This window comes from Cebus imitator, unplaced genomic scaffold, assembly GCF_001604975.1.
Source record: "Cebus imitator isolate Cc_AM_T3 unplaced genomic scaffold, Cebus_imitator-1.0 Scaffold81, whole genome shotgun sequence".
In the NCBI taxonomy this organism is placed as follows: Eukaryota; Metazoa; Chordata; class Mammalia; order Primates; family Cebidae; genus Cebus; species Cebus imitator.
In genome coordinates this window covers 2971959-2986736 of record NW_016107396.1, presented here as the reverse complement: position 1 = coordinate 2986736, position 14778 = coordinate 2971959, and the positions used below count along the sequence as shown (strand labels likewise).

Below are 14778 nucleotides of genomic sequence, written 5' to 3'. Positions count from 1 at the left end.
AAATGGAAAAAAAAAAAAAAAAGGAGATTGGTGAAAATAACCTTTCCATTTGGGGGCTTCACCCACATATTATAAATCTTCATTCAATTAAGAAAAAAATCACTAAAAAAGAAGTCTATGTTTTAAATTATTTAGAAGTATATTACGTAACAAAATACATAATCAATCTCTGGGCCTAAAACAGAAGGCTACCTCTGATTAGTCACCTCTGGGAAATGGAAAACTCAATTCTACAGCAAACGAGGCATGAAAATACATCAATATACCTGTCTTTAACGCACAGCCATCCTGCTACCAGCTGTGGAAAACAGTCCGAATCCATGAAGAATTCGAAATACCTAGTTCACTTACCTCAGAACTCTACGAAGTTTGCCAGGTAAATTATTACTAATAAATCAATTGAGTTTTGTAATTACTATTTTTTGTATGCTTCTTTACTATAACGTACATAAATCTGATCATGTTAGAAACCATCCCAACTTTCTGTCGCTTTCTTCTGTTACATGAAACCATTCTCCCAAAGCATGTTCATTGTTTTCTTGTAAGGCAAATTACATGTTCTCTTCCTAACACAAGGACCATTCTCTACCCCCAGTTATTTTTGTAATTGATGAAATATGTGAAGGGGAGTAGGCAAAGACAGGGAAAGAAATAGGGAGGAGGAAAGAGAGAGGGAGAAAAGAAGGGAGGAGGAAGATAAAAAAGAGGGAGGGAGGAAAAGATGGAAAAAGGGAATGAGAGGGAGGGAAGGAAGAGGAGGGGGACAGGAGGGAAAGAATGAAGGAGTAAAGGACAGCAGAGGAAGAGCCAGAAGAGAGGAGTGGCAAGAATAGAGGAAGAGGGAGAGAGAATAGTACAGGGAAATTTGGTGGGGCTAGGGAGAAAGAGACAACCAAAATTTTTGCATATTATCCTTTAAATTATTTATAATGGACCAGCTGCTGCATAATTTGGCATATGACAACAGGCTGGGTTGAAGAGTTGAGCCAGCTGAATCCACTTAATTGGTCTTCTTAGAAATTACACTTAGTTAAACTTGTCCTTCTGCCAGCCTTCTCCTTGCAAAGTAAAATCTGCATTATATTCACTATTCTGTACCAAAGTCAATGTATTTTTGCCTCCTGTGAGTTGGTCATCACAGTCTGCTAATGAGGACCCGAGTGCTTTGAATGGTGAATTGGGAAGGACTATCTTGCCGATATGGGTAATATGAGTTTATGTTACCTGTTTCTGAGGAATTACATCTGTGTTAGAGAAAGTACTTAACAGGACACATCTCAGAATCACACAATGTCCATGACTGACTAGTGGCGAACGTGCCGTAGGTGTTAGTAAATGAAGTGAGATGATGACAAGTTATCAAACTTACACACACCACCACAGTTTCAGGATCCTCTGCGTACCAGACATCAAACCCAGGGGACACAAGAGGAAAATTATGATCAGGATGTATCAGGCTACTCGAATCATATTAAAATGAGATCACTGTGTAGTAAGAGCCAAGGAGGCCGAAACTGGTGTCCTAAATCAAGGCAACTTACCAAAATAAGCAGGTGATGCAAACTGTGGAATGTATAAAGAGTAATTCCAATCCTGGCAACACCACAGCCCATTAGTCACAGGCCAGGACAGTGTGCACTCCCCAAGAAACACTTGGTCCTGATCCAGCTCTAAAGATTTCATAAAGAATGGGCTTATGAAAATGAAGAGAGATTATCTCTCTTCTCTCCTATTTTCACTTAGATTTTCAAATTCAGGAAGACAATTTATTGGATATGGGCAGTGGTTACTTGTGCTATCTCAGTGCAGAGTGAAAGGTAAATTTGGAAGACAGGGTAAAAGTGACAGTTAATGGCTGCTTTCCAGATACAGCTACAATTCCAAGGATGAGTCCCCTTTACATTTCAAATCCCCCCGAGCAGATATGTACTATGCATCCCCTGTGGGGTAATTCCATCTTTATCAGGCATTCACTGGAAACTTTATCCCCCAGAGCCAAAAATGAGGCACAAAGATGACAGCAGGAGTATACACGGTACCCTGGGATAGTAGAAAGGAAATGCCATCCAGAGGAGGAGAAGGGAGGGCTCAAATTAGGAAGTCTGGAAATTATTCTTCCAGCCAGACTCAGGATACCCTGGATGCAGTAAGACAGGCAACTGTGTGAATCAGAATCAGTAAGGTAGATGAGAGTGTCTCATCTGGCCGGCTCACTAAGACTAATTATGCATAGGATGTCAAGGCCCCCCCATCTGCTGAAGTCTATGCTCCTGGTCTTTTTTTTTTTTTTTTTTTTTTTCCCTTCAAGAAACAGGGTCTTATTGCTCTGTCACCCAGGCTGGAGTGCAGTGGGGCAATGACGGATCACTGCCACAGGGAACTCCTGGGTTCAGGCAATCCTTCCTGCTTAGCTTCCAGAGTAGCTAGGGCTCCAGGTGTGTGCCACAATGCCTGGCTAAATTTTTAAATTATTTTTGTAGAGACACAGTCTCACTTTGTTGCCCAGGCTGGTCTTGAATTCCTGACCTCAACCAATCATCCCACCTTGGCCCCCTAAAGTGCTGGGATTACAGGCATGAGCCACCACGCCTGGCCCTGACTTTTGTAAACTCAATTGCTACTACACATCCTGACTAAATCTATCACAACTACCCCCACCCTATTAATATTTTAGCTCATCACATTCTCTTGTCATAGCATTATTATAGGTAATATGGCGATTTGGAAAAAAAACAAAACTTAGCAAAAACCAGAAGGGACTGTAGAAACACGAAAAGGAATGGTAAAATGTTTTATTGTTTTATTTTATCTACTTTACTAAAAATGAAAAAAAGGGTGGAGAGGACATGTTAGCTTTTAAAATGCAGAAGTATAAATAAACAAAAAAATGTTTACAATAGTAGAACCCAGAGATTACCTTGATTCTAGTGGCAGCTCCAGGAATTCGTAAGAGGCCTTCAGTTTCCAAACCTCCCTCTTCAATTCGAGAAATCAGCTGTGCATAAACAGAGAAACATTCTGATTTTGATATCTGTAACAGGTACAATTCCAAATTTAACATATGTTTCACATGTAAATCAAACTGATTACAATGACATGTAAACTGAATGTTATAAGGCTTTGAATGCTATTGTACTACCACTATCTTTCAAAACAGTAAGTCCAGAAACTTTAGTTATAATTTAGAAAAAGTTGGGCCTTATTCTACTTTGTAACAAAAGTGTGTAATTTCACACAACAGCTGTGGTACTCCAAACAGAAAATAAACATGTCCATTGTTCAAAAGCAACTAAGAACATCCATTTATTCTGCTTTTCCAGAAACCTACATTCTGCAATCAAATAAATCTTATGAAATTCTAGCATTTGCATATTTACATCTCATTTTTAGCTTGTTCCAAGAAAGAATTATTTATGACATGCAGAAAAAAAAACTGTTTGCAAATATTCATTTCTAAGCCTTTGGTGTTAAACAAAGGAAAATGTCCTTGCATATGGCCTCTAAGTCATACCTGATGCCCAGTGAATACGCTGATCTAACTCCAGATTCCCACAAGAAAGGATTAAAAAAAAAAAAACACCTCAAAAATAAGACTAACGGAGAAATTACAATAACTATTAGAGGCTATGAAGAAGAAAAAAGAGTGGTCAGATTCTTGGCAAAGTGATCTTCTTGGAGGAGGCCTTCCCTGAGCAGTAGTACACAAAGGCTTTACAGAACATATTCTGCTATTTTAAGAAAATCAGTTTTCATGTCCTCAGTTTAAATATAAGGCATTTCCTAGCATCGCATAGGTTTTCCTCCATAGCACCCACTCTCATTTCACAATTGCCTTCTCTACTTTATAAAAGACAGACCTATTCTTCACTCATCCACAATCTTACTATAATATTCTCTGCATGCCCTAAGGCGTAACATCTTCTAGAGTATCAAAAGAATGTAAAAAAGTGTTTTTCAGTGAAGCCTCCTTTAATGATTAAACAAGGCTCTATAAAATACCTAGAGCTTACTGTTTTTCCCTTGCACATAAAAGTGTCTGTTAGGAGCAAAGCCTGGCATCATAAATGAGGTCTTTTGACCTTTGTCTTGATATTCTGAAGTTAGATATACAGTAGTATGTGAACATTGGAAGGGATGTCAACTTTTCTTTAAAGACTTCGCCTCTTCTATTCCTGGGTTATATTGTGGCCAAAGAATGCACTGATATTGAGGAAGTTTGATAACAATTAAATGTGGTAGTCTCAAAATTCCTAAGGATTTATTTTTAGGAAAAGAGAAGCATCTTTGATCAGTCAAAGCAGTACAGGATTTTTTAAAACTCTACTGGAATATTTTCTAAAACCACATTTTTCGAGTAACACTGGATAAAAACCCATAGCAAAAATTTTAGGTGAATTATTTTAGATCAGACGGGTATTACTCAAAACAAAGCACTTAAAACCAAATTTAACCAATATTCAATGTATGGCCAATTTTCATTTCATTTCATCTTATAAAAGGTTTGAAACACTTCTATGTCCTATTAACAAAAAATAAAATTGTATGCTAGCGGCTGGAGCAAATTAGTTTTCAGCAATATACGCCTTTCACTTTCATTAAATACACAGGAAAAAGTGATTGTGACTTCTGAATAACTGAGTGAGCGTAATTTCTGCATTTTAGTATTTGAGTCCTTTTTGTTATTCTCTAAGGCTGAAAACCACAGCACCCAATAGAGTTACGTACATGTATCTTCAGAAGGAATGCCATGTGTTTTCTCATATGTCTCACTCTGAAAATAACATTTTTAGCTACCACATTGTATTGTATTATTAAAATATAAATGATAGTTTATAGCTTTGCTTTTATTATCAGGATTAAAAATGGCGATGAAAAATAACTATATTGATCCATACATTTTAATAATGCTGTTTTTACTAATTTATCTACGTTCTGTAATTTATCAATAATTTTCATCACATTTCTCAAAATATATATTATGTACTTATGTGAACTGAAAAATGAAATGAAAATACAGACTCTGACACAACGTATGGCTGAGTTAGTCGATTCATTTGACAGTGTAAACACTAGGTTTGATAATTAGGTTATAAGGCAGACTTCTTTCATAGATTAAAATTAACAATATTTCTATTTCCTCCACCTTTCTGAGAATACAAGGTTTAACAATGTACCTCTGAGCAAAATAATGAAATAACAGATACAGGTTCATAGATATTAGATAAGCTTTGTTAGTACCCTTTTGGTTATATAAGCTCAAAAATTAAATTATAGTCCTCTAAAGACTGGTAATGAATCTTCTTGCAAATCAGTCATTTTTAATTTTTTCCATTTTACAAAATTGAGATCAGACCTAATTGTCAGCTGATAAATCAAAACTTTTTTTGTGATAGATCACCGTGATTTTTGCTTATAATTCACAGGGGATGCAAACAGATGAGTGTTATCTACAAGCAAACCTTTTATATGCTCCTTTATTTTTTATAAAAACAAAAATACTTTAGGGCCATTGTCCAATCCTTCAAACAGATAGACAGCTAGTCTATAGAATGTTAAAGGACCAAAGGCAAAAAATAACCAACTAAATAAATTTAAAAAAAAACTTCAAGAGAAAATGACAAAGGGAGATTTTTCTTAATAGGCTGGATGCAATCCTCAGTATGGCATCAATGAACCTCCATGAAAATTGAAGCTTACTGTATTTCTGTGGTATGATGGTGAATTTTCTGTGTCAACTTGTCTAGGCTACAATGCCTACGTGTTCAGTCAAACGCCAGTCTACATGTTGCAGTGACAGATTTTTGTTGTTGTTGTTTGTAACAGTAGACTTTGAGTAATGACAGTTATTTAATACTCTCTATCATATGATGGGCCTCATCCAATCAGTTGAAGGCCTAAAAGATTTTGGTTTCCCAAAGCAGCAATTCCGCTCAAGATTGCAACAAAGAAACACTGCCTAAGTTTCCAGCCTGCAAATGTTGGACTCAAGATGGCAGCATCAACTCTTGCCTGCACTTCCAGTCTGCTAGCTTGATCTACATATTTCAGACTCGTGAGCCCCACAATTGTGTAAGCCAACTTTAAAAAATAAATCTCATCTCAATCTAAATATATCCTATTGGTTCAGTTTCCTTGGAGAACTTTGACTAATACCGCAGGAACGGATGCTGCTGAGATCCCTGCTTCATATAGGCTTTGGTGTATGTAAATTGCAACTGTTACTGACAGAAGAATTTGAATATGTAGCCTGTATTTGTCAGCCTCCTCTTGTTAATCACAGGTACTGCTGACAGCTCTCCATAGATACGTGGTCTGCACTGTGGCTAGCAGAAGCTAATGGGTGAGATAAACTGTGTAGAACAAAGTTTGTCGGGAGAAATAATGAGATGCAGGTTTGAATGTAGTGGTAGACATGGGCGGAAAAAGCACCAAACGTTAGTAGGGAAGACAGGGAATTGACTGGTTTGGAAGAGGGGAAGAATAAGCGCCAACTACATTGAGCCTTAGTACTAGATGAGTTTGCTGAGCCAATTAACTGCAACTCAATTTCTACTGTTCCAAGAAATTTCAGAAACAGTGATATGTGCAGGCTGCAAAGAATCTACAGCTTGGGTAGTGCACAACTGAGTTGACCTGTCTTCCTCACTGCATTCCCCAGCTTTTCTCAAATGTAATCTGTGTTGCTGAACAATGATGGCTCAAAGGTTGGATGGAAATTTTTATACTGCCACAGATAATCCCCTTATGAATAATTGAGTGTTGACTACACAAGTGACTTAATAGTTTAGCAATCATTTTCTAATTCTACTTTATGGTTTCTTTGCCTACTTTGGAAATAGGCACTGGTAAATTAAATTGGACATCCTCACTGTAAATAGAAAAGCTTAGGAAACACACACAGGCATGAAATATTCATGAGGATGCAATTCCCTAGAAATTTATAAGCAGTACCCACTCCTATGTATTACAGAATGGAAATCTCAATTATACAAAGCCAGCTAATATAAGACAGGAAAAGATGCCAGGTAATCACAGTTATAGTAATAACGCAGAAAGCATCACCATGAATATAAAACTTATGAGCCCTTGAAACAAATTTGCTTCCTGAATAGAAAATCAAAGTACAAAACATGACAGTATATCAATTGGAAAACTATATTATAATAATGTAAATACAAAAAACCACTATTAGCTTAAGTATGTTCTCTCTATGCTGACCAATCCAAGCCTACTTACTTTTTGAAAGATCAAGGGTATTCGCGTTCCTGGTATTTTCCTCTGATCTTGTTCTAACAACACTGTCAATGGAACACAAAAAAGACCAGAATCTGCAAGAAAAAAATAAAATTTCCTCACTTTTGTCAATCTATAAAATATTAATATACAAATGTTAAAGCATAAGATTTCTGACACTGTAAATCAGACAACTATTATTGAGCACCTACTAAATGAATGACAGCATCTCAACATTAGAGTTATGCTGGCCAATAGTAAAATCCTGGTCCTACCTTATAGAGCAATGCAGCAAGGAAAGACAACTAAATAAATGATTACAAATAATTACCAACATAATGAGAAAAGTGCAAACTGCTGCATGAGACACAGAGTGCTGTGAGAACATGCAAAATGTCCAAATAATTTACTAAATGTAATCAAATTTAAAATTCTTACTTAAAAGCAAATATTGGCCAGGTGCAGTGGCTTACGTCTGTAAACCCAGCACTTTGGGGAAGCCAAGATGGGACGATTGCTTGCACCCAGGAGTTCAAGACCAGCCTAAGCCTGGGCAAGATAGTGAGACTCTATCTCTATGAAAAACTAAAAAAAAAAAAAAATTAGGCAGGGTCCTATAGTCTCAGCTACTTGGGAGGCTGAAGCTGGAGGAGAGCTTGAGCCTGGGAAGTTGAGTCTGCAGAGACCCAGGAGTGCACCACTGCACTCCAGCCTCAGTGACAGACCTATCATCTTTTTTTTTTTTTTTACAACACCAAAAAAACCAAATATCATTCATTTTTTCCATATTAAATAGACATTGAACATTTTACAATACAGCAAAATATAAACACTTTCTGAAAAATCAGACAAGATTATGATCTTGTTCTACAAATGTTTCTCTTTAGAAAATAGATACTTGCTATTCTTAAATTTAAATGTGTAGTTGTATATACTTAGAAATAGCTCCAGAAGTAAATGACAGCTAATAGTTTACAATTTTTCTTAATTAAAATCATATGCCTTGAGTCTGCTATGAACATGGCTTCTTCCAGCACCTCCGCCCTGCCTCCATCACTGAGTGGACCGTTAGCACTGAAGTGATAACTTTTTCCTTTATGATATACATCAGCATGGAAATGAGAATCATCTGTGAACATGAAAAAGGGGATTATCTCGTGGCATGAGAACAGACATTGGAGACTGACACTTAATGGAGATGCCATTCAAAAGAACGCCGGTAACCCAGCAAATAACTTTTTAGTTTGGGAATTCAGAAAAGATGCAATCTGAAGAACGCCAAGGGTCTAGAGGGTTTTACATAAAATCAGTATCTTGGATAAGACAAACAGTTATTAAATGAAGATAGGAAGAAATTCTATTAACAGTGATAGCCTTGATATAAACAACTTAATATTTCTTTGCCAGGATGCAATTCTAAAACATAACATTAACCAAAAAAAACCTCTCTGAGCCACTTTAAAAATCCTGGCACTGACCCACAACTATTTAAATTGTATTTCTATTTTATGTTTGGAGAAGGCTTTGTGATGAGCTTCTCAGAAAGCATCTTAAGTCTTCATTATCCATAATGGACTTATGAAAAAACAGAGCACCATTTAACTCAGAAATTCACCATCCTAGGCTTTATGCTAAAGCACTCAAAGGAACTAGGCACAGAATGAGGTCTTCTGGGGCCCAGCATGACAGAGGACCAGAAGGGAGGAAGGTACACTTCAGTCCTACAGAGTAATTGACTCTAAAACCTAAATCAGGTGAATACTTGTCTTTGTGAATGTTACCATAGCAATTCAATAATCCTCATTATTGGTTTCTCTTTCGGAGATACCTCTAAAGTTAAACAAGAGGACAAAGATTCCTAAATAGTGAAGCTTTGTCAACAGAGAGTTATGTGGATTTCATGACCAATAAATTACTGGAGAAACAAAAACTGAGGAGGTGTCTGTTTTCTATTATATTATAAAAAAGAAATTGTTTATTTAATGGGTAAAGCAAGATACTTATAAAAAAAAAAATCACACCACATTTCCATGATGAGTACAATCCAGTGGCATTGCTGGGTCACAATGGTGTTATTTTCTTAGCAGTAGGGGAAAGACTGTCTTTGCAAAATATGTAAAATTCCAATGTCCAGGAACAAAGGGGCAGACTACTAACTGGCCTATTTATTTCCTATCCAATGAATAACCAAAGTAATCATTTAGAATCAACCATCTTAAAGTCATTTTTCAAGATCTGATTCTGGAAATAAATATACACCAAGTAACTGTATCTTTTGAAATATATAGTTTTCAAAGGAGAAAGCACATGAGTTAAGATTCCTTGCTTCAGAATTTCCTTCTATGAGAATTATCTGATTATGCCTTTTTTCTCTATAGTCTAGGACTCAGTGTATTTCTACGAAGTTATAAAACTTTTGAAGGCAACATCTTAGAATATAAACTGTAGATGTATTCAAGTGTTGGTTTATTTTGTAGGTGTTTCCTCTGTCTGCCAGAAATCCTGCTAAAAAGCCAAGTCCATCCTTGCTATTTTAGAAATAAATCCACTGTCTGTCATTTCATGATTACCTCTTGTTTTGCTTTTCACAGCTTTTTGTTGTTTCAACTCAATACCCAATACATCATAGAGGGCCGTCAGCTCAATTAGGGCTAAAGGGCAAACTTTCTTCATGTCCTGGGGTGCAAGGTCACCAATCCTTGTGGTACCCGTTTTGTCTTTTGGCACTCTGAAATTCTAAAATAAACATCATTAATATAGTAAAAGTTTACAGCACCTAACCCCCATTGTAATGCAGGAAGAAAAAACCAACTATAGAAAGAAGTTATGTTCAGAATAAGTGATAAGAAAAGCCACAATAGAATTTCTCCAGTCAGAAGGAAGAGTGATTCTTCATGACGATGACTCCGGAGTGTTGAGATTCAACATTCAAAGTTTGACAGACAATGAGACCAGACCACGCATTTGGAATGTTAATCCCAGTGGCTCAGAGGGCAAAAGAGACAGTGAGCCCAAAGGAGAAAAAGACTTCTAGTTAAGTGACCTTCAGAAACCAAGGAAGGCTAGAAGTCAAGCATAATCTATGAGGGGAAAGGGAAAGAGGAGGGGAAAAGGAAAGGGGAAAGAGAGTGGGGAGGGGGGAAATAGGAGAGGAAAAAGAAAGAGGAGGAGGTAAAGAAAGTGGGGAGAAGAGGGGGAAGGGAAGGGGAGAAGGAGAGAGAGAAGGGGGAAGGGGAGAAAGATGGGGTAAGGGGAGGAAGAGGGGAGGAAGAGAGGGGAAGGTGGAAGGAAAAGAGGAGGGGGGAAGGGAAAGAGGAGAAGAAAGGAGATGGGGGAAGGAGAGGGAGGAGAAAGGAGAAGGTGAGAGGGAAAGGGAGTGGGGAGGGGGAGAAGGAAAAGGAAAGGGGGAGAGGAAGAGAAAGGGGGAGGGAAAGGGGGAAGAGAAAGGGAGAGGGAAAAGTAAGAGGGAGAGGACGGAGGGGAGAGGGGCGGGGAAAATGGGAAGGGAGAAGGGAAGGGGAAAAAGTAAGGGGAGGTAGCAGGGGAGGGGGGAGAGAGGAAGAGGAGGGGAGAAGGCAATGGAAGAGGGGGAAAGGGGGAAGGAAAATGGGAGGGGGAGAAGAGGAAGGGGAGAAGGGGAGGGAAGAAGAGGAAAGCAGAGGAAGATGACATGAGGAAGACAGGTAGTGGGAGGAGAAAGAAGAATAGTAGCCATGAGTACATGCTTAGAATGTGCCAAGTACCCTCCACATACAATTATGTATTTTTTAATTGTCACAAAAACCAAGTAAGATTGGTCCAGAAAGTCTACAGTGCATTGGGGTAAGAGTAGAGGACACAGGGAATTGAAGATCATGGACTTCAGAGCTCACCAGTCATCTAGCTACTTACTAGTTGTGTGCCTTAGGGCAACTGCTTAACCTTTCTTTCTGTAAAATGGGAGATGGAGGGGAGGGAAAGGAGGAAAATGGCAACAAAAAGGAGTAAGAGGAGGAGGACTGACCACTGAGTTCAGAGGGCTGTGGTGAGGTTTAGTGCCCAGCACGTCCCAAGTACTTTTATGTGGTTGCTACTGCAGACTGAGTATCCCTCATCCAATATGCTTGAGACCAGAGGAGCTTTGGATTTCAGATTTTGAAATATTTTTAGATACACAATGAGACATCTTGGGGATGGGTCCCAAGTCTAAACACAAAATTTATTTATGTTTTATACACACATAGCCTGAGGGCAATTTTATAAAATATTTTAACTAATTTGCATGAAACTCAGTTTGTGTTAAGGACTTATGTGTAGGATTTTTCACTTGTGGCATCATGCCAGTGCTCAAAAAGGTTTGAATTTTGGAATATTTAGGATTTTGGAGTTTTGGATTAGGGGTATTCAATTAGTATATTACTTTCACTGCTGAATAAGCTGGGACTAAGATGTTACTTCATGATCACAAGCACGTAGAGATATCATCTTTCTCAAATATCATCTTTTAATGTTAAACACATTAAACATAAGAAAACAAACCACAAGATAAAAAAACAAATTTCACTAGTGTGTGCATTTAATACATATTATAGTCCCATTGTGTTTACCCATTACTAAAACTGATCATTCTCGTACAGTTTGGATTTACCTTTGAATTTTTCATTTAAGTCAATTGCTGATTAGGTAATTTAACTGCCTCTATTTTATTCTCTTTGCTTTATTTTTTGCAAAATATCATTAACACTTCATTGTCTAAATACTAGGGCAAAAGACATGTCCTAAAGCAGTAATTCTGCTTAGGACAAAAAGTCCAAAACTAATTTAATAATTAGTGAGACATTATTTTGCCTTTCACATTCTCATTCTCTCATGAGTATACAGTGGAGTTTTCCAGATGGAAATGAGTGCTATTGCAGCAGAGTGAATGCAAACATAAATAGGAGAATCCAGCTGACTTCAACTAAACCCAGACATTAGAGACTAGCTAAAATTAAAACCATGATACACTTACTTTTTTTTCAGAAAATATAGCTATTTTCCATTTTGAAAAAGGTATTTATGTTAATTGTAATATTGTTATATTAAATGGATTTATAGTTTTTCAATTTCTCAATTATATTTTCAGATATGGTAAGTGTCCATAGGTATAAGCCACATAAACAGAAGCTTTTTGAGGCCCTTAATAATTTTTCAGAATATAAAGGAGTTGTGAGATGAAAATGCTGCAGTCACTCTCCTAGAGCAATTTGTAAAACCTGTGACTTTTAGTAAATGAGGAGCTAATTCCCTTTAAGCAAACTCAATTCCAAGAGAGAGCCTTCAAGTTCACTGCAAGAGGAGAGGTGTCTTTCTTAAGTGTTTTTACGTATTTTTTTCCTAGGAGAACACCAGATAAACAGCAATGAACATCACTGAAGAGAGAGCCTAAGCAAATTTCCAGCAGTGGGCAGGATGGCATCCATGGGGCACTGCACAGGGTTCGAGAAAGTGGAGCCCTTACTGTTTTCATCACTTACTATGTGACCTGTGGCAAACGATGTCCCCTTCTGTCCCTTAGCCTCCTCATCTGTAAAATGAGAATAACAACTGAACCTGACCTATAAGTTGTGGTAATGATCAAATTATAAAGAGCACTCCAAAAGTATTACATATTATATTTTTAATGGAGTTTTTAAAATCATATCAACATTTCACGGTCTTTCTTTATTCTTGTGTGTCATGGCAAGGTAAGAAAAAAATGACAATAATAATTCTCCTGTCTGAAAAAGAGTTCCTCATTTAATTCTGCAAAAGTCCCAATAAGATAAGAATGACTACAGCATCTTCTAGGTGAAGAAATGGAGACTCAGTTAAGTGCCTTAAACATGGCCACAAAGCCAGTGATGTAATGAGATGCAAATTCAGTTCTCCTAAATCCAAAGTTTTGTAACCGTTCTGTTCTACTCCATTTTCCCCATCCACCGGAGTAGGCAGGGAGATATCTAGGTTGATAGGTGTTGATATGGTACTGGGAGCGCCTCAAGGAGAGGAGCTACTTCCTAATCACTTCTGTAACCCTGTTATACCATAGACCTGGCACACGATGGGTGCTTTGTCACGGTCCTCTAAATGAATGAAGACATACATCCTACAGGGAAGAGAGCACAGAATCAAACTCAGTGAGGTGAAGCGCCACTGGCTTCGTGTTCCCCTGATTTTCTGTGATTTGTACTGAGTTTTCCTTTTAACAGTCACGCAAAACTCGTCACATTTTTCCCATGCTCGGCTCTACATTACTGCTAATTGTTTTGTTTTCTGAATGCTGAATCAACCATATTTACCTTTTTTTTTAAAAAAAGTCCTGAATGTTTACATTAAAATCAGTAGCTTTGGGTCTAATAAGCCAGACACATGTAATACAGTCGTTCAAAGCATTACCCAAGGTAAATGTTTAGAGAATCCTGAAATATGATTAATTCAAACATTTGATTTACCTAGCGATATATGTCATGAGCTTATTTATTTATTTATTTAAACATTGTGCCTAATGAAGGAGTTAGTTCTCTATCCCAATGTTTAATTCATAGCAGCAGCTTTAAATATTTATGAAGATTCCTGTCGTTTTTTTGTTTAGTTAATAGACTGAATGGTTCAGTTTGTTGGCTAAGAGAAAGCCGTGAAATTTCAGCAAGATTAAAGATCTCTACTTCTTGAAAAATGTGTTTAAAGAAAAGAATAAGGCCATGCATGGTGGCTCATGCCTGTAAGCCCAGCACTTTGGGAGGCCAAGGTGGGTGAATGGCCTAAGGTCAGGAGTTTGGGACCAGCCTGACCAACATGCTGAAACCCTGTCTCTACTAAAAATACAAAAACTAGTCGAGTGTGGTGGCGGGTGCCTGTAATTCTAGTCACTCAGGAGGCTGAGGCAGAAAAATCACTTGAACCCGGGAGGTGGAGGTTGTGGCGAGCCATTGCACTCCAGCCTGGATAACAAAAATGCAACTCCATCTCAAAAAAATAAAGAAAATAATAAAATAAAAATTTTCAAAAAAAAAATTTATAAGGTCATTGGTTCCCAGGTGTTTCCACAAATTAACTAGGTAGCTTTTCCAGGCTGTGCCACTCTTTTGTAGGTTTTGCATGATGGGCCCTTAGGCACTGCGTCACTAATAATAAACTTGATTTTTTACTCATCAAATCGTTCTAGCTTTGACTTGGAAAGCAAGAGAAAGGCTTCAAAAGCATAGTCATTAATGTCAAGCCTCAGCATGTCAAGTTACCTCTCTAAGCTGTTTCCATGAATGAAAAACAGGGATCTCTACCTCCTCGAGGTCATCTAATAAATAAAATAATTGAAGAGCATAATTTCTGAGATATAATGTGTATACACTAAGTAGCTACATTATCAAACTAAAGCAAATTAAAGGTTATAAAACCTGATCTCCAAATTTAAGAAGAGAAATTTGAATCCACTGTGAGAGATCATAAAGAATTAACAAAGACTGCTCGATGCTGTGAGGAAAAGGAAGTCAATATGAAATGAGGTCAACAGAGAACAATGTATTACATAAAGCCTACTGCTTATTT

The 14778-nt window shown here is 37.5% G+C and overlaps 1 protein-coding gene across 5 annotated transcripts in view; it reads right to left on the bottom strand.

The window, feature by feature from the left end:
* The window catches only part of ARHGAP18 (Rho GTPase activating protein 18), a 197661-nt gene that overhangs the window by 32580 nt on the left and 150303 nt on the right, over positions 1-14778 (bottom strand). For all 5 annotated transcript variants that reach the window (XR_001826694.2, XM_037740231.1, XM_017533283.2 and 2 more), the window contains exons 6-8: positions 9804-9969; positions 7237-7328; positions 2918-2995 (exon numbers count right to left, since the gene is read on the bottom strand). Coding sequence is in view for 4 of the 5 variants with exons in the window: in XM_037740231.1 (XP_037596159.1) it covers positions 2918-2995; positions 7237-7328; positions 9804-9969 (336 nt within the window). In the remaining variant the exon portion in view is untranslated. The remainder of the gene's footprint in view (positions 1-2917; positions 2996-7236; positions 7329-9803; positions 9970-14778) is intronic.